The 18,928-nt window shown below is 43.6% G+C and overlaps 1 protein-coding gene across 1 annotated transcript in view; it reads left to right on the top strand.

Annotated features, from left to right (window-relative positions):
* Positions 1 to 18,928, top strand: part of TSPAN14 (tetraspanin 14) — an 82,455-nt gene that overhangs the window by 36,758 nt on the left and 26,769 nt on the right. The window contains exon 2 of the mRNA XM_064290322.1: positions 6,555 to 6,652. Within this exon, the coding sequence (XP_064146392.1) occupies positions 6,572 to 6,652 (81 nt within the window). The 5' untranslated portion in view covers positions 6,555 to 6,571. The remainder of the gene's footprint in view (positions 1 to 6,554; positions 6,653 to 18,928) is intronic.

Below are 18,928 nucleotides of genomic sequence, written 5' to 3'. Positions count from 1 at the left end.
TTAGAGAGGAGCAGGTGAAGATTAGGAACTGTGGGGAATCTTGGAATTACTAGATGATTAATAGCATGAAAGTCTCTTACAAATCTCCAGCCCTGATCATTGGGTTTCTTAACAGGGGAAACTGGAGCATTGCAAGGACTGGTGCAAGGGATTATTAAGTCTTTAGCCGAAAAGTCTTGAATTATGGGAAAAAGTCATTCCTTAGCTTCTCATTTTAAGGGATATTGAAAAATTTTAGGTAAGAGTTTAGAGGTATCTACTTGAATTCTAATTGGCTCAGCCAATAGGACCTGACCAACATCAGAAGTAGTGGCCCAAAAGCTTTCAGGTACAGAAGAAAGACATTCCATAGAATTGGATACACTAGGAGAATGACTTTCTTGTAGTGGTAAGCTCAGTGCTTGTAAATAGCAATAGGCCTCTTTACCTAAAGTGTTTTCTATCGTAGAGTCTGTTGATGGGCTTCAGGTAAATCTAATAGCATTTCTCCTGTTTCTTAAAATTTTATTGACAATTCCATTTGGATAACAGATCTCTTCCTAATCTACTGGAGTATCTAAGCTGAGTATAATGAGTGCATGTCCTCTGTAGGACCTAGAGAGACAGAAACAGGCTGGGGATGGGTTAAAATCTGTTCTTGATTAGTAACCCCCATGACTCTTGATGTTTTATTACTCCAGGGCAAGGGCTGTTGTAAATTTGTGGGCTTTATCGATGATAAGGTAGCACCTAGGTCAATTAAAAATTTACATGGCTCTGTGTTTATTCAAATAGTAGTATCTCCCTGAGAGTTCAATGGTACCATAGAAAAAGCCCCTGATTTGTCCCTGGAGCTGCTTCATTTTATCTGCTTTCAGGGTGTATCTAATGTTAGGCTGCTCAGTTTATTTTTTAGTTTTAAGCATTTCTTTTTAAAATGTCCAAGTTTCTTACAGTAGTAACAAAGGAGGAGGAAGTTACTGGGCCCTGTCTTAGCCATATGTCAGGTGGACCTGTTCTACGTATAGAAATTCTGAGGCAGGGTTTGCAACTGCCGTATTTGCAGGACCATAAGTTGATTTTGTTTAGCTTTAGCTCTCTGTTCAGCTTTCGTAATCTGCTGTTTAAGAGTTTGAGGCAGCTTATAGGCGAGAATGGCCAACGGTGAAGTGTTTTCATTTTCCCAACCAAATTTATGGCATTTTACTAACTCCGCAAGCTCTGGTTGGAAGCCATGGAAAAAAGGGAATTGAAAGCAATATGGGATCCAGACACTTCTAGCTTTAAACCAAAGTGTTCTTGAAAAACTTTGGTCAAACGGTTCCTATAATCATAAACATTTTCATCTTTATTTTGTTTACAACTCTGAACCTTGGCTCAATCTATTTTTTGGGGAAAAACCTTTGGGATAGCTTCCATAAGGTTTGTGACAATAGCTCTGGTCTGTGCTACTAATTCCATGCCATGAACGTTAGATCGGATGGTTAGGGAATCTGTGGGAGTTTTCCATTAGGTCTTTTCCATTCATCTTTGAGCATCACCTGGCCCTATCAGTGAATTTATTAAATTATACAAGTCTGCTGGACCAGGTTCATAGGTATCAGCCAGGATTCTAAATTCTTGAGTGAATTTGTGAGGATCTTCCTGAGGGTTAGGAAATTTCCTTCGTGATAGTGTGAAGTTCTGCTTTTGACCAGGGGCAGAAGTAACCTGTGCTGGCTTCTGAGACTCTTCAGGATATTTAATTTTAAAAGGCATTTCACAAACGAGTTTTACTTCTACAAGTTCCTTGGGATAATATGGCAGTTCAGTAGGGGGGGGCTTCCGGGGAGTAGGTAAGTAGAGAGGGGTACAGGGAAGTAATTGCTGGGGGGTGGGGCAGAGGGAAAGGAGGGAGTAGGGCATGAGAGGCCGGGGTTGGACTACTGACACTTGAGACTTCACCATTTGGGGAAAGGGAGGGTACAGGGGCTGCTGCTGGGTAGTCAGAGAGGTTACAGAACTCTGACGCTGTAATTCTTTAATTTGCTTAGTTTGTTTTGAAAGTTTCCTGCTTTAATTTTATTCATAAACACTTAGCCTCTAATTTGCTGCACAGAAAGTTCAATTTAGTTAGCTGAAATTATGGCCATTGATCCTTTAAATTTCTCTCGGTAAGTGCATGCCATCGGCTTAAATACAAGACCGGACCGGAGCCATAATGCTTAATCATGTCATCTGCAGGAGTCCTCCTCCTTAGGGTGTCCTGCTTCAGTTTTGGACGTGGCATTCCCCATCTCACGGAGAAACGTGCAAGTATTAAAGACCTAAATGCGTACAAAAAAAAAAACCTTACAGTGCACCAGAAAGAAGAGAGAGTTCAGTAAAATAGACTGGCCGTGAGATGACCACGCCACCAAACTTAATTTGGTAATGAACCCAGTGAGACACTCAGGACACAAACAGAAAAGGAAAGTGTAAAGAAGATAGCCAATAAATCTCTCAAAGAGCCAACTTTGCAATAAGCAGAGGCTTCGATCTGAGAGGCTTACCTCCGGCGAACCCAGAGAATTGGAGGATATGGTTCTGCGACTTCTTGGGAATGCAGAAGATAATATCCCTTCAGAATCCTGTGGATGACACCACTAAATGTCATACAGTAAACACCTGTACTTTGATTAGTGTAAAATTGAGAGACTTATTGAAAGAAAAGAGATAGCTTAAGCTGGGAATAAACTTGACTCCGTCCGGTGGAATCCAGAACTTCAAAATGTCCACTCAGCAGTCATGTTTTATAGGAGAAAAATGAATATGAAACACGTGACTTGATTGGTATTTACGAACAGATCATTGAAAGACATTACTTGATTGGTAGTCAGTCATTTTAAGGCAGAGCTCCCTGGGCCCAGTTCTGTAAGGCGATTGACTTAAAAGTGTATACGCCTCTTAGATTGGTTACAATGCCTCAATGACAGGTCTGTGTGACTGGGAGGGATCACAGTGTAGCACCATTATCAGACATTCCTCTCTTGGAAGATGGCTGCCTCCAGGGTGAAAATGGAACCGCGACCACGGAATCACACCCAGGCCTCAGATTGGCCATCTCAGATCATATGCGGTACTTCAAATTCCTTTACTTACACAGTGGAAAGATGGCAAACTACAAGTGCCTGGTTGGTTGGGAGAAGAGGTGGTAAAAAAAAGGTAAAAAAGTTAAAAACTTGTCTTCCAGGGCGGAAATGAGAGTAATGCCTACAACTGAAAACCCAGGGAATAGTAATACAGGCATACTATGTGGAGTAATTTCTCATTGGTGATTGAGGTATAAACATCAAAAGAGTCAGCTAGAAGTTTAAAGTGCCTCTGGGAAGGGAAGATCTGGCTAGGGTTGCTCTGTATCTCAACACACGTTTTACAGTAGTATAATTTCGGTAGAAATTCAAGCAACACCAAAAGTAGCACACGTGGCATGTCGTAAAGGGAAGTATTTACTGTTTCAGTTCATCCATTTTGGTTATATACACATAAGCGTGTGTGCACTGGGTTGATTTTTTAAATGTATTTCTTATTGCGGGCTGTGGTCAAACTTCTTTTTTTATTGTGATTTAAGTGAAAGTTTACAGAGCAAATCAGTTTCTTATTAAACGGTTAATAGATTGTTTTATGACATTGGTTGCCAACCCTGTGATGTGTCAACACGCACTTTCCCATTCGTCCAGTTTTCCTGTCTCTTCCTGCCTTCTTGTCTTTGCCTTTGGACTCGTCTGCCTGTTAGTCTTGTATATATATGTGATTCAGCTATGAAGCACGACCCTCACCAGTGTTATTGTTGGCCCTGTAAGACCTGTCTAATCTTTGGCTGATGGGTGAACCTCAGGAGTAACTTCAGTACTGAGTTAAGAGGGTATCTGGGGCCATATTCTAAGGGTGTGGGGCCATACTCTAGGGGTGCATGGTCAAACAGTTTGAGCCATTGTTTACTGATTTCTCATTGCCTGTTTACTTTTTACACTTCTGAAGTAAGTATTTTAAAATTGAGCATGTGTTAATTTCTTAGTTAACAAAAATAAAGGAAAAAGTAGTCTTAAAGGTTAGTACAGTCCAGCAGTAGGGGAGGAGTCTTATTTGTGATGACTCCTCACAGCACCCCAACCAGCGATGATATCAGTTTGTGTTTGTAATGCAAAGGTGGTAGTAGTAAGTGTGTCTGTGAAAACCTTTTGGAAATTACTTTTAAGCCACCACCCGTACAACCATTTTCATGCTCTTATATACCATTTGGGCCTTTAACACATGCTTACAAATTGTTCCATAATCGCAAGCCATAATGTTCATGTTTCATGTTGTTGTTTTGTGCCATTGAGTTGATTTTTAACTAATAGGGACCCTGTGTGACACAGTAGAACTGCCCCATAGGGTTTTCTAGGCTGTTACCTCTATGGGAGCAGATCACCCAGTCATTCTTCCAGGGAGCCACAGGGTGGGTTCGAACTGCCAGGCTTTCATTTGGCAGCTGAGTGCATAACCTCTGCATATTCTACTTTTGTCCATTGGTTTATTTTCTTAAGGCAGATTCTTAGTCATGAGTTTATTGGATTAAGGGCATGACCGCTTTTATGGTTTTAAGTGTCTGCAGCCTTGTTTTTTCCCAAACAACAGATGGACTAGCCCGGGTTCCGTGGGCCTGCCAGCAACGTAATAGTGGTTTGGTTAAAAAGAGCAAATTAGTGCCTCTGGGTTGTCTTTAATTTCCACTTCTAGTAAATTTGAATATTTTCCTGTATGTTATCTATGTTGTTCTTCCTTTTCTGCATATTGTCCATATCCTTTGTCCCTTTGTGTAAAACTAGAGTCTTGTTTTGTTAAGTATGAACCTTCATATGTTGTAGAATTTACCCTTGTCATAGTTTCTGCAGCTGCAGAAAACTTATCATTTGTGCTTTCTGTTTTATTTTGATGTTACTTTTAATTGTATGGGAATTTTTGTATTTGTTTTATACTGGTAATTTTTTAGTTTGGGTTTTTTTCATCTTGCCTCAGAAGTGAAGGAGATTAACACTGGCCTCAAATGCCCTATTCAGTGTGTGCATGTGCATACCTGTGCATCCTTGGAATATTTAATTACCCTCAGATTGATAACAGCTGTCTCAGCACTTTTAAATAGTTCTACCTTTTCCCTTTGCTTAGAAACCCTGGTGGCGTAGTGGTTAAGTGCTATAGCTGCTAACCAAAGGGTCGGCAATTTGAACCCACCAGCCGCTCTTTGGAAACTCTGTGGGGCAGTTCTACTCTGTCCTATAGGGTCGCTATGAGTTGGAATCGACTCGACAGCACTGGGTTTGGATTGGTTTTTCCCTTTGTTTTGAGAAGTTGATGTTTTGACATACATATGCCTCTTATTTGCCAAGTAAATGCTTTATTCAAAAGTTCTTGGACTTGAGACAGTTTGAGGGCTTGGAATTTAATTTCTCTGTTGTTTTCTGTGCACACAAATAGCCTTTGGAGATTCTTCTCTGCAGGCATGGTAATTCATTTTGTGAAAATTTTATCCATCTATTTTGTTGTTGCTAGCTGCCGTTGAGGTGGTGATCCTGGATTGGATCATTGTGATCCATAGGCTGATATTTGGAAGTAGGTTGCCAGGCTTATCTTCCTAGTCCGTCTTAGTCTGAAGGCTCCGCCGAAACCTGTTCTACATCAGGGCAACATGCAGCCCTCCACTGCCGGTTGGGTGATGGCTGCGTGAGGTGTACTATCTAGGGGTTGAACCCGGATCTCTTGTACAGAAGACGAGAATTCAGCCACTCAGCCACCACGGCTCTCTGCCTACTTAGAGAAACCTGAAATTCTTGTGTGTGTGTTTTAAGGTAAATGATGTTGGCACTAATTGAATGCACTGGTTGGTAGTGCTTGGCCTTCCTCCCCTCTGTGTATCCAGCCCAGGGCTGAGCTTGGAAGGTTTTCTCAGAGAATGTCAGATGAGTGAGTATGGAGCCTTAATTCTGACTTTGGTTTAATGGCCACAGCTAGGTGATGCTCAGGCCTCTTCTTTCTGAATGTGGCTTTGGATGGTCAAGCCCCCATTGCTTCAGTTGGCTCTCTCAACTCCTAGCTGCTCTTCCCCAGGTAGTGGAAGAATGTGAACTGTGGAATTCAGGGTTTGGTTCAGTATCTGGGCTCTGTCCTTCCTTTTTTTTTTTTTTTTTGGCTTAGGCAAGGCATATAACCTTTTGGGGCTCCAGATTCCTCAGCTGTGACGTGGAGAAATCGATACCCAATCAACAGGTTGTGAGATAATATTTGGGAAGATTCCAAACAGAATTCCTGTTTCTTAGAAAACATTCTCCATTCTTTTAAGAATCCCCCTCTTGTTTTTTCAGTCATTTTTAGGAAGTTGTCTTTACCTGATTTTTGCCTAACCTATAGCTGGCATTGATAGTCAACCTATGCTTGGACTAGATGGACACAAGGGGAAAGACTTCAAGATTTCTGGAGTCTGTGTGTGAGCCTCTCCTTGGCTCTTTCCTCAGGGAGCAGGCTCCGGGGAATGGTTTAAAACAGCCCCTGCATCTCCTCATTCCCTTGTCTCTTTGCAGATCCTGCTTTTCAGAAGATGCACTATTATAGATACTCTAACGCTGAGGTCAGCTGCTGGTACAAGTACCTCCTATTCAGCTACAACATCGTCTTCTGGGTGAGTGGACGTCTTCTGTTTCGTAACTCCTTGGTTTCCCCGTATGTTTTGCCAGGCCCCACGTAAGGCTCTGGAATAAGGTGGTGAGCAGGGTTGACATGGCCCTGCTCTCCCAGAACCACAATGAATCAGTTATAAAGTAGATCATTGAGTGCCCTGGTGGGGAAGGCTAAGGTGATTGAAAGCTGGAAGAAGGACCACTAACCTAGCCTTGGGGGTCCAGGAGGGCTTGAAGCTCTGGCCCAGATGTGTGCCTGTCCACTCCCACCCCCGCCACAGAATCCCCTAATGAGACATCAGCAGCAATGTGCAGTATGATCTGATTTACAACTGCAGAAGGATTCTGCAGAGTGAGAGGGTGCAGTCTTGAGGCAGGAGGTAAGTTTGAGTTGTGTCTCAGCCAGCTCTGGGGAGGTGTTGGTGTCCTGGGTTAGTGATTGTCTTGGAGATGAAGGTCTTGGCGACCATCAGTGGAGGGTGTAGACTGGATGAGACCGTAGGAGACGGGCATCTTGGATTGGGTAGAGGAGAGGTCTGAAGCTTGAGCCCTGGGGTACTAGAGGTTGGGTTGAGGAGGAACATATACCCCAAAGTAGGCCAAGAGAGAGTGGCTTGAGGTGGAAGGAAGACCAGGAACCTTAGCTGGTGTGGAGCCTAAGAGGAAGCCTTTCAAGTAGAAGGGAGCAGTCACCTGTCAGGTGTGCAGGGCATCCCAGGTGAACAGATGCATCTGGGTAGAGGTGAGGACAGAAAGTGGCTGTTGGCTTTGACAGAATGGAGGCTGTTGGTGACCTCGACTCCAGCAGCCTGTGCTCTGGGGGTGATGGAAATCCAGCCGGAGTTGGCCGAGGAGCCAGTGTGAGGTGAGGAGGTGGAGGTGGGACTCGTGGTAGTTCTTTCAAGGACACTTGCCCTAAAGAAGAGCAGAGGAATTGGGTACTGACTGGAGATGGCCACGGGGTTAAGGGAGATTTTATAGCATGCGTGTATTTTCCAGTGGGATTGGTTCCAGGAGAGGCAGGCGTTGATCCCATGCAGGAGAGCAAGAGGTGTGATCGGCATAGAGGATTTTAAAACCATTAAGCAAGTGTGCTGTATTGGTGTCTGCAGGGGAGGGGGACAGATAGAGAAGAAGGGACAGGATGAGGGGCCATGAGGCCACATTTTGCTTCTAAGGCCAGTTTTGGCATTTCCCATCTGGACTAGAACTCTTGAGCATAAGACTGCTCATCCTTTCACCCTTGATTTCGGGGCATTATCTTCTGGTGGCCTGTCTCAAAGTGTTTGGGGTTTTCTGCCCTGGGCAAACGGCTTGGCCTTTTGCATTTCACCCTAGGCCTTTTCCTGTGCTCAGACATCCTGTCCCCAGCAACCTCACCACTGCCCCTTGTCTTGCTGCCGTAGCACAAATACCGTAAGTGCGTGGCTTTAAAGAACAGAAATTTGTTTTCTCACAGTTTCAGAGGCTAAAAGTCTAAATCGGTCTTGACCGTGGAGATTGCTGGTTTGTTGGCAGCCCTAGGCGTTCCTTGGCTCTTGGTGTGTAGATGACTCTCACAAGACATCTGTCTTCCCCAGTGCATGTGTGTCTCTGTGTCTATTCTGGTCTTTATATAACTCAAGTGATTAGGATTAGATCCACCTTACATTGGTATGACCTCAACTGATTGAGAGATTGCATTTCATTAGATTATAGTAGATACAAGATCCCAACATTACGTTACGGAAGGTAATCTGTTCACCCAGGGCCAGCGGATTTAATCACGTGTAACTGTTCCATGGCACGTCCCTGGGTAGCACAAATGGTTAAGCACTCAGCTGCTAAGCAAAAGATAGGCGGTTTGAGTCTGTCTAGAGGCCCCTCAGAAAGGCCTGGTCGTCTCCTGAAAAATCAGCCACTGAAAATCTACGGAGCACATTTCTACTCTGACACACACGGGGTTTGCCATGAATCGGAGTCAACTTGACTGCAGCTGGTAACTATTTCACGGAAGGCGTTGGTGGTACAGTGGTAGAATTCTCGCCTCCATGTGGGAGACCTGGGCTTGGTTCCTGTCAGCACACCTCAAGGCCTGCATGTTGCTGTGATATTGTGAACAAGTTTCAGGAGAGCTTTCAGACCAAGACAGGTTAGGAAGAAAGGCCTGACGATCTACTTCTGATCTACTATAGATCACAATCGTCTGATGCCATTGTGCATGGAGTCACCACGAGGTGAGGGCCGACCTTACCGCAGCTAACAACTGTTCCATGACAGTGACTAGACTAGTGTTTGGCCAAACCACTGGGAACCGTAGCCTCGTCAAGTGGACACATAACTGTCACACCCCTGAAACGGGGTGATGCTTGACACTTGGTGAGGTTCTTGTGGGTCCCTCTTAATGTGAGGGCTGTGGCTGCCCCAGGCTTGTGGTGTGTGGCCTCCCAGACCTGTACTGTGCTGTGTGTGAGGACAGTCCCCTGGCCCCATCCCTGTCCCCGCCAGGTCTGCGGTGGAGTACTGCCTGGAGCAGGCAGCCTGACACTGTGGACACTTGTACACTAGCTGTCCCCCGGCTCTGGTGGTGCTTGGCCTTGTGCCTCGACTGCTGATGCTCATCCTGACGTTGGCAGCCACAGTGAAGCTCTCCCTGCCGCTGTGCTGAGGGCCCTGGAAATCTCTGTTTCTTCAGAGCCTTTCAAAACGGTTCTTTGCTCTTGGGGAGCTCTAGTCACTGGCCCAATAATGCATTTGCATCTCCAGATTCAAATCATGGAGTTCATGAACCCAGAATTGTAACAAGCCAACCTGATGATTGAAGGGCGCTACACGTGTTACCAGGTTTTGCAGAGTTGGCAGTGTGTATGGCCAAGGGTTAATCGTCTTTCAGCTGGTGTGCAGAACAGAAAGGAAGAGAAACAACAGCCAGGAAACTGGGGTATGAGAGAGCCTGGTCGAGGAAATGAGTGTGGGAGGCCAGCAACCTTCCTCCAGGGGAGGCTGCCTGGACCCCCTTCTGGGATCTTAGTGGTGGGATGGAGCTGGGGTGTGGAGTGAAGCCTGGGGATTGGGGTACACAGCCCTCAGAACAGCGTACTGTGCAGACAGGATGCAGGCTGGCCCTAGGCACTTACACCTGGGTACCCGTCCAGACTCACGTGAATAGAGTGACCCTGACAAGGTTGCTGGAGATGTATAAGATGATAACGCTAAGCCCTTGCCTCCTCAGGGAAATTTTTTTTTTTAATGCACAGAATACAAAAGCAGGATAATAATGAGTCCTATTTTCCTATCGTCCAGATTCAAAAATTAGCACATGCTGATCTTGTTTCATTTATAGCCCCCCACCTGAGACCCTAGGTGGCGTAAATAAATGGTTCATGTGCTTGGCTGCTAAGCGAAAGTTTGGAGATTTGAGTCCTCCCAGAGGAGCCATAGAAGAAAGGCCTGGTGACCTACTTCTGAAAATTAGCCACTGAAAACTTTGTGGAGCACAGTTGTAGTCTGACACACATGAGATCACTGAGTTGGAATTGATCTGAAAGCAACGGGGTCTGGTTTTACCCCACCCCTGGCTTATTTTGAAGCAAAGCCCAGCTATGTCGTTTCCTTCCGCAGGGTGTTGTTAGTATTTACTTTTGTTTGGGTGAAGTAATGATGAGATGCATGGAGCTGGTGGACCCGGTGTGCAGCAGGCAAGCTTGGAGGCCTGCAGTGGCTCATGTGTCAGCCTGTGCAGAAGGCAGCCGATTGTTTCTGTGACTTATCCTAGATGCTAAGTGGCAAACACAAGGTTTATTCAGTTTTCCCCCACTTGGAATTATTTTCACAATAGATATTTCTTATAAACAGACACCTGTAGTGCTATAACAATTTTTTTTTAATTTTATTTGTTGTTGAGAATATACACAGCAGTTTCTACGTATACAATTCAGTGACATTGGTTGTGCAGCCATTCTCACTCTCATTCTCTGAGTTGTTCCTCCTCCATTAACATAAACTAACTGCCCCCTAAGGTTCCTAGCTAATCTTTTGAGTTGTTGTTCTCAGTTTGATCCCATATAGGTAGTTCTTTAAAAGAGCAAAATGCTTAAGGTAGACCTTTTTTTACTAGTTAAGCTCAGCTATTGTTTGGTTTTAAGACTTCATGGGATATTTTTGGTTTAAGATTTAAAGATTATCCCAGGGCAGTAGTTTCAGGGGTTCATCCAGCCTCCATGGCTCCAGAAAGTCTGGAGTCCACGAGAGTTTGAAATTCTGTTCCGCAGTTTTTCCCCTTTTAATCAGGATTCGTCTGCAGAATCTTTGATCAAAATGTTCAGTAGTGGTAGCCTGGCGTCATTCAGTTCTTCTGGTCCCATGGCAAAGGAGGCAGTTGTTCATGGAGGCAGTTAGCCACACATTCTGTATCCTCCAAAATGTTCAGTAGCGGTAGCCAGGCATCGTTCAGTTCTTCTGGTCTCATGGCAAAGGAGGCAGTTGTTCATGGAGGCAGTTAGCCACACATTCTGTATCCTCCTGTTCCGGATCTAATGATTTTCACATACTCTCTCCCTCTGAGGAACTGTAAATACCTGCTTAGAGTGGGAAGCGTGGATGCTGCTAATGTTTGCATCTCTTTCCCTGATCTCATGATTTACAGTGATTATAGGGTTGGATGTCATGAGGTCCTCATCATGAGGATGTTTTGGTGTTCTTGTTATGTGCCCTCGAGTCCCTTCCGACTCATAGTGAACCCTACAGGAGAGAGTACAGCTGCTCCATAGGGTTTCCTAAGCTGTAATCCTTATGAGAGCAGACCATTGTGGAGCCACTGGTGGGTTTGAACTGCTGAACTGCCAGCCTTTTGGTTAGCATCTGGGCATTTAACCATTGCTCCACCAGGCTCCTTTTAAGGGTGTTAGGAGAAGAAAGTACCTCCAGCCAACCTGGCATTTTGAGAGCGCTACCACTTCTCACTTTTTTAAAAATACCATTCTTTGGCGGTACGAGACCTTTTTCTGTTGTTGGTAGCTGCCGTCGTGTCTGCCCCTGACTCACGGCGACCCTGTGCGCAGTGGAGAGAAATGGTGCCTGTAGTCTCTCTTAGTCTGGAAGGTCCTCTGCAACCTGCTCAGCATCACAGCAACACACTAGCCTGCACGGGCAGATGGTGGTGGCTGCACTCAAGGTGCATTGGTGGGGAATCAAACCCGGGTCTACCGCATGGAAGATGAGAATTCCACCACTGAGCCACCACTGCCTGCAGACTTGGTTCTTCTGCCCAGGAAATCTTATTTTGACTTGCAGGGAAAGGGAGGCCTGGAATGGAGCCTGTATGGCCCTTTGTTCACTCACACCCCACTCAGCTCCACAGAGAATCTGAATTGTTGTTGTCTGGCTGAGTGAGTCCTCTAATGGGAGAAGTAGGGCGACGACTTCAGTTGAGGGCTGCATTGTTCTGCAGGCAGTGACTTGGGCATGTCTGCTCGTATAATGCAGGAGTTAGCTTCAGAGCCTGTCATGGACTAAATTGTGTCCCCCAAATATATGTGTCAGCTTGGCTAGGCATGGTTCCCAGTATTGTGTGGTTGTCCTCCATTTTGTAGTCTGATGTAATTATCCTCCATTTTGTGATGTATTGTAAATCCTAACCTGTGTATGTTAATGAGGCAGGATCAGTGTGGGGTGTTATCTTGAGTCACACTGTTTACTCAAGTCACACCCTTGCTTGAGTCACACCTTTTATCTTACAAGAGATAAAAGGAGAGAGAAGGAAGCAGAGGGGAGAAGTAACCTCACTTCCCACCAAGGAAAAAGAGCCAGGAGAAGAGTGTGCTCTTTGGACCCAGGGTCCCTGTGTTGAGAACTTCTTAGACCCAGGGGAAGATTGATGCCAGGACACAGAGAGATCTCCAAGGAGCGCTGGGCCCACAGATGTTGAAAGGACGCAAGGACCTTTCTTCAGAACCGACAGAGGGAGAAATCCTTCCCCTGGAGCTGGCACCCTGAATTTAGGCTTCTAGCCTCCTAGACTGTGAGAGAACAAATTTCTGTTTGCTAAAGCCACCCACTTGTGGTATTACTGTCATAGCAGCGCCAGATGACTGAGACAGAGCCTGACTCAGTCTGCAGCCTGTTTCTGAGTGAGATGAGGTCGTGGGCACAGAGGCCCCTTCCTTCAAAATAACAGGTGCCTCCATAAGTAAGGGGCACAAGATTTATGGTCCAAATCAGGCCATCGGAGAGTGAAAGAGAGGTGTAAAGAATTACGTCAGAACAACAGGTGAAAAGGCTAACCAAGGCATTCCCATGTGCACTGGGTTCCCCCTTCTACCCTCACATCTCCTCTGTCTGCAGTGTCATGTACTTGTGAGCTGTATCCTTGCAGTCTTGAGGCCTGTGTTTTCACATCAGTATCACCTGGTGTAGAACTTTCTAGGTTGCTACCTAGTCTTTATGATTTTATTTTTAAAATTCCCTTGTTGGATGTTTCCAGTTTTTCACTATCCTAGATAAGTATGCAGTGAATAGCTTTGTGTAATACAGATTCTTCCCTTTGGGCAAGGGAGGGAAATAATCTGCTGGGAGAGAGGCCCAAGAGTGAGAATATGTGGGTCAGAAGGTGTATCCATTGTTTTGACCTGATACATGTTAACGTATTCAGAATTGCTTCTCTGGACCGGCTTCCCTAACTCACAGGAAATAGATGCCTTATCTTTTGGCACATGGGTGTTTGTGAGCATGTGTATGTATTTCTACAGGGCAGAGGTCAAGGAATACTTACGCTCCGCTAGAGCTTCAGGGTTGTCTGTGGCATTGGTCCCTGCTGGGTCTCCACCCTCATCTCTCTGATGCAGGCCACTGGGGCAGGGACCACCAGTTGGGATTACCGAGGAGGGGGTGATCAAGGTACATTGAGGTTATTGCCAGGCACTTCAGATTATTGTGTGTTCACAAGGCAGTTCCGAGTGGAAGTTACGGGAGTGCCCGTGTGATCTGTACCCTTTGCTGGTAAATAGTCAACATGGCTTAGTCTCCTGGAGCAAAGCACATGGTCTCTCATACGATCTCACACACATCTGGTTTGTATGGTTTCCTCGGAAATCTTTTCAAATAATCACTTCTATTGAGGTGTAACTTATTATAATAAGATTTACCCATTTTAAGTGCGTAATTTGATGAGTTGACACCTGTATACACCACGTAACCACCATCACCACAAAGAAGGGTATAAAACATTGCCGTTATGTGTGCCCCTCTGCATCACCTTCCCCACCCGCTGATCTCCCCCTCATCATTATAGGTTTGCCTCTCTTTAATTTCTTGTAAATGGAGTCACACAGTACTGATTCTTTTCTCTCGGGCTGCTTTTAGTCAGGTGATGTTTTTGAGTTTCATCCGTATTATTGCTTGTATCAGTAATTCCCTTTCGTTACTGAGTATACCACAATTTATTCATTACCTGCTTATGAACATTTGGGTTGTTTATAGTTTTTGGTTATTATGCATAAAGTTGCTAAAAATATTTGCGTAAAAATCTTTGTGTGGACATAGGACTTTATTAAGGAGCCCTAGTGGTGCAACAGTTAAGTTTTGGCTGCTAACCAGAAGGTCCGCAGTTTGAACCCACCGGTAGCTCCGAGCATGAAAAGACCTGGTGTCTTAGTCATCTAGTGCTGCTAAAGCGGAAATACATCAGATGGATGGCTTTAACAAAGAGAAGTATATTTTCTCACAGTCCAGTAGGCTAGAAGTCCAAATTCAGGGTGCCAGCTCAAGGAGAAGGCTTTCTCTCTTTGTCGGCTCTGGAGGAAGGTCCTTGTCATCAGTCTTCCTTTGGTCTAGGGGCTTCTCAGCCCAGGAACCTCAGGTCCAAATGACGCGCTCTGCTCTTGGCGCTGATTTCTTGGTGGTACTAGGTCCCCACCTTTCTGCTTTCCTTTTATATCTTATAAGATAAAAGGTGGTGCAGGCCATGCCCCAGGGAAATTCCCTTTACACTGGATCAGGGATGTGACCTGAGCAGGGGTGTTACGTCCCACCCTAATCCTCTTTAACCATAGGCAGAGATTATGATTTATAACACACAGGACAATCACAAAATGGAGGACAACTACACATGGCCTGACTAAATTGACAACATATTTTGGGGGGACACAGTTCAATCCATTACACCTGGTGATCTCGTCCCACAAAGATTACAGCCTAGGAGACGCTATAGGGCATGTTCTACTCTGCCCAAATTGCTATGATTTGGAATTGACTCAATGGCACACAACAACAACAACCGACCTTCATTATTGCTTGGGTAAATTCTAAGCGTGGAATTGTTGGGTGATGGTCCCTGGGTGATGCAAACAGGCAGTGCGCTTGGCTGCTGACCAAGAGGGTAGAGGTTTGAATTCACTCGGAAGTGCCTCGGAAGAAAGTCCTGGCCATTTCCGTCTGAAAATTCGCCATTGAAAACCCTGTGGAGCGCAGTTCTACTTTGACATACGTGGGGTCGCCAGGAATTGGTGTCGACTTGATGGCAACTTTTTTTTTTCTTCATGAGTCAGAATCCACTCAACCGCAGTGGGTTTTTATAAGATACTGGCAATCTGTTTCCAACAGTATACTATTTTATCTTACATTCCCACCGTCAGTGTCAGAAAGCACCAGTTGGTGTGCCTCCTTGTCAGTACTTGGTGGTGGTGGTGGTCTTTATCTTCTCTAGCCGTTGTGGTGGGTGTGCGGTGGTCCCTCACCGTGATCTTAATTTACATTTCCCTGACAGCTAGAAATGTTCAGCATCTTTTCATGTGCTTCCTGCCATTCCTGTCATTTGTATAAAATGTCAGTTCAGATCTCTTGCCTATTTTAAAATCTTGGGTTTTTTATTTTATTTCTTTAATTTTATGTAATTTATTGTTGTTAGAGTATATACTGCAAAACATACACTAATTCATCCATTTGATTTTTAGAAGACTTCAGGGGATATTTTTGGGTTAATGTTTAAAGATTATCTCAGGGCATCAGTTTCAGGGGTTCATCCAGCCTCCATGGCTTCCAGAAAGTCTGGAGTTGATGAGAATTTGAAATTCTGATCTATATTTTCCCCCCTTTTGATCAGGATTCATCTGTAGAATCTTTGATCAAAATGTTCAGTAATAGTAGCTGGGCATCATCTAGTTCTTCTGGTCTCGTGGCAGAGGAGGCAGTTGTCCGTGGAGGCAGTTAGCCACACACTCTATATCCTCCTCCTGTTCCTGACGCTCCTTCTTCCTCCGAAGCTCCAGACTAATAGAGACCAATTGTTGTGCCTTGGGTGGCCACCTGCAAGCTTTTAAGACCCCAGGTACTTGCAACAAAGGAGGTAGAACAGAAGCACTAAACATGTTATTAGGTCAGTTAACTGGTCTGTTCATGAAACCATGACTCCAAACCTCCAAACCAAGAAACCAAATCCCATGAGGTGTTGGGTTGTACGTAAACAGCCTCAGCAGCTGTTCTTTTTTTGTTGTTGTTCTTGTAAATGTATCTATCACACAACTTCTGCCAATTCATCTTTTTACAGGTATGCAACTTATTGACAGCTGTGTTGAAATGATTTCTTTCATATGGCCTTTTTTCTTGGTTAAACCCTGGTGGTGGAGTGGTTAAGAGCTACGGCCGCAAACCAGAAGTTTAAATCCCCCAGGCACTGCTTGGAAACCCTATGGGGCAGTTCTACTCTGCCCTATAGGATCACTATGAGTTGGAATCGACTCAGTGGCATTGGGTTTCGTTTTGGGTTGTCTTGGTTCTTTGGAAAAGCAGCTTGAGAGATTTTGCCCCTAAGCCCTGAAGAGTTACCCTTGCCCTAGTTTTCTACCACAGAGGGTTTGTTACTTTTGTCCAGATTAGTTGACATTTCCTGGGTAAGCTGTAAACAACTCGTGGTTTGATACTTTTTGTCTGGCCTGGGCTGCAGCCTACACTGTGATTGGTCTATTTTATGCACTTTGCAGTATTGGTCCGTATACTTCTGCAAATGAAGTGGCTATAGCCTACTGAGAGGGACTGGTCAGTTTGTGGCCCTGGTTGGGGGGCTATGCCTTGAAATTGACCAGGTGTTTGCCTGTATATGTGGCCAACCTGACAGGGGTTGGCGGACACAAGAAAGAAGAGAGGAGAGAGAGGAGGCAAGGAACTTCCTAAAAGAGCTGTAACATGAGTCTGAACAATCGCCTGTGCAATGCTACCCTTAATGCCATTTCTCCATCACCACAAATCGAAATTCAGCACTCCCTAAGGAATAACCCTGAGGTGTTTATCATAGTGAGTATAAGATTTCTTTATATCCTGGATACAAGCCCTTTGTCAAACATGGGTATTGCGAATATTTTCTCCCAGTGTGTGGTTTGCTGTTTCCATATTCTTAACAATGTCTTTGGAAGAACAGAAGCTTTTAATTTTGATAAAGTCCAGTTGTCTTTTTTGTTTAATAGATTGTGTTTTTTGTGTCTCATCTAAGAAACCTATGCCTACTCCAGAGTTGCAAAGATTCTGTTCTATCACTTTTTGGTAAAAGTTTTATACTATAAGTTTTAGGTTTAGGTCTATGATCCATTTCCAGTTAAGTTTTATGGATGGTATGAGGTAACGGTCAGTGTTCATTCCTGTTTTCCACCCCCCCTTACGGCTATCCAGTTGTTCTGGTATCAGTTGTTAAAAAAAAGTTATTCCTTTACCATTGAGTTATTTTGACACCTTTGTAGAAAATTACTTAACTATATAGTCATGTTAAGAATTTCTACAAAAAAAAAAATAAATGAGGGATTTTGATTGAGATTGCAGTGAATCTGTAGATAAATTTGGAGTGAATAGATGTCTTTACAATGATGAGTCTTCTAGTCCACTAAGACGGTATATCTTTCCATTTATTTAGGTCTTTAATTTCTCTCAGCTACATTTTGTGGTTTTTACGTATAGGTCTTGCATATAATTTGTTAAATTTATTCCAGTCTTGTGTTTCAGAATAAAAAATACAGTCTGCTTTTTCGTGATTATCATCGTGTTTATATCATGTTGCTGGACTAATGCTAATATATTGTTGAAGACTTTTGTGTCTGTGTTCATAAGGGATATCGGTCTCTAGCTTTCTTTTCGTGTAGTGCCTATGTCTGGTTTGTTTTCAGGGTAATACTTGTCTCGTAAAATGAATTGGGAAGTTTACCCTCCTTTGTTTTCTGACAGTGCATAGGATTGGTATTATTTCTTTCTTAAATATTGGCTAGAATTCACCAGTAAAGTCAGTTGGGCCTGATTGTTCTCTCAGGGAAGATTTTTAATTACAACCTCAATTTCTTTAAAAGATACAGAATTATTTTTCTATTTCTTCATAAGTCAATTTTAATAATTTGTATCTTTCAAGGGATTTGCCTATATCATCTGAGTTATTCAATTTATTAACAAAACTTTGGTGATAACGTTTCCTTCTTATCTGTTTAATGTTCGTAGGGTCTCTTTCATTTCTGATTTTGGTCATTTGTGTCTTTTTTTCTTGTCCTAATCAGTCTGTTTTATTGATCTTTTCAAAGTACAAACTTTTGGTTTTACTGATTTCCCTCTGCTTCTGTTTTCCATTTCATTGATTTCTGCTCTTATTTTTATTATTCCTCCCTTTTACTTTGCAATAACTTTGCCTTTTTTTTTTTTTTTAGTTTCTTAAGGTGGAATATTAGATGATTGATTTTAGGTCGTTCTTCTTTGCTCGTATAAGTATTTGAAACTATATGTTTCCTGCATTCCATTTTGATTTTTTGGATCCATAAGTTATTTGGATATGTACTGTTTAATTTTCAGATATTTGGGGATTTTCTGGTATTTCTGTTACTGTTTTCTGACTTACTGTGGTCAGAGCCTACAATTTGTATGATTGGGATTCTTTTAAAGTTATTAAAATTTATTTTATGGCTTAGTATGCATATAGTCTTTGTGAATGTTCATGTTTTGCATGCTCACTTGAATGTGTATTCTGCCCTTTTTTTGAAGGCAGGGAGTGATAGGGAGTTTTCTTTAAAAGATGATTGTTTCACACTGGTTTTCAATGTTCAGGTCTTTATATTCTTAGTGATTTTTCTGTCAACTTGTCCTACCCACTATTATTATTTTTTGGAGAAGTATGTTTATTGAAATGTATTTTTACAGAACCTGTAATTGAAAACTTACCACAGAGAGCTCCTGGACTGATTGAGACTAGAGGAACCCCCAAGGCTGTCTCCCTAAATTAACCTTCGAAAGTGCATTGGAAGCTATTTCTGCAGGTCATATTTCAGCCAAATAATCGATTG

Source organism: Loxodonta africana, chromosome 8, assembly GCF_030014295.1.
Source record: "Loxodonta africana isolate mLoxAfr1 chromosome 8, mLoxAfr1.hap2, whole genome shotgun sequence".
Taxonomy (NCBI): Eukaryota; Metazoa; Chordata; class Mammalia; order Proboscidea; family Elephantidae; genus Loxodonta; species Loxodonta africana.
Note: the sequence above shows the minus strand (reverse complement) of the source record. Positions and strands in the feature narration are given on the sequence as shown.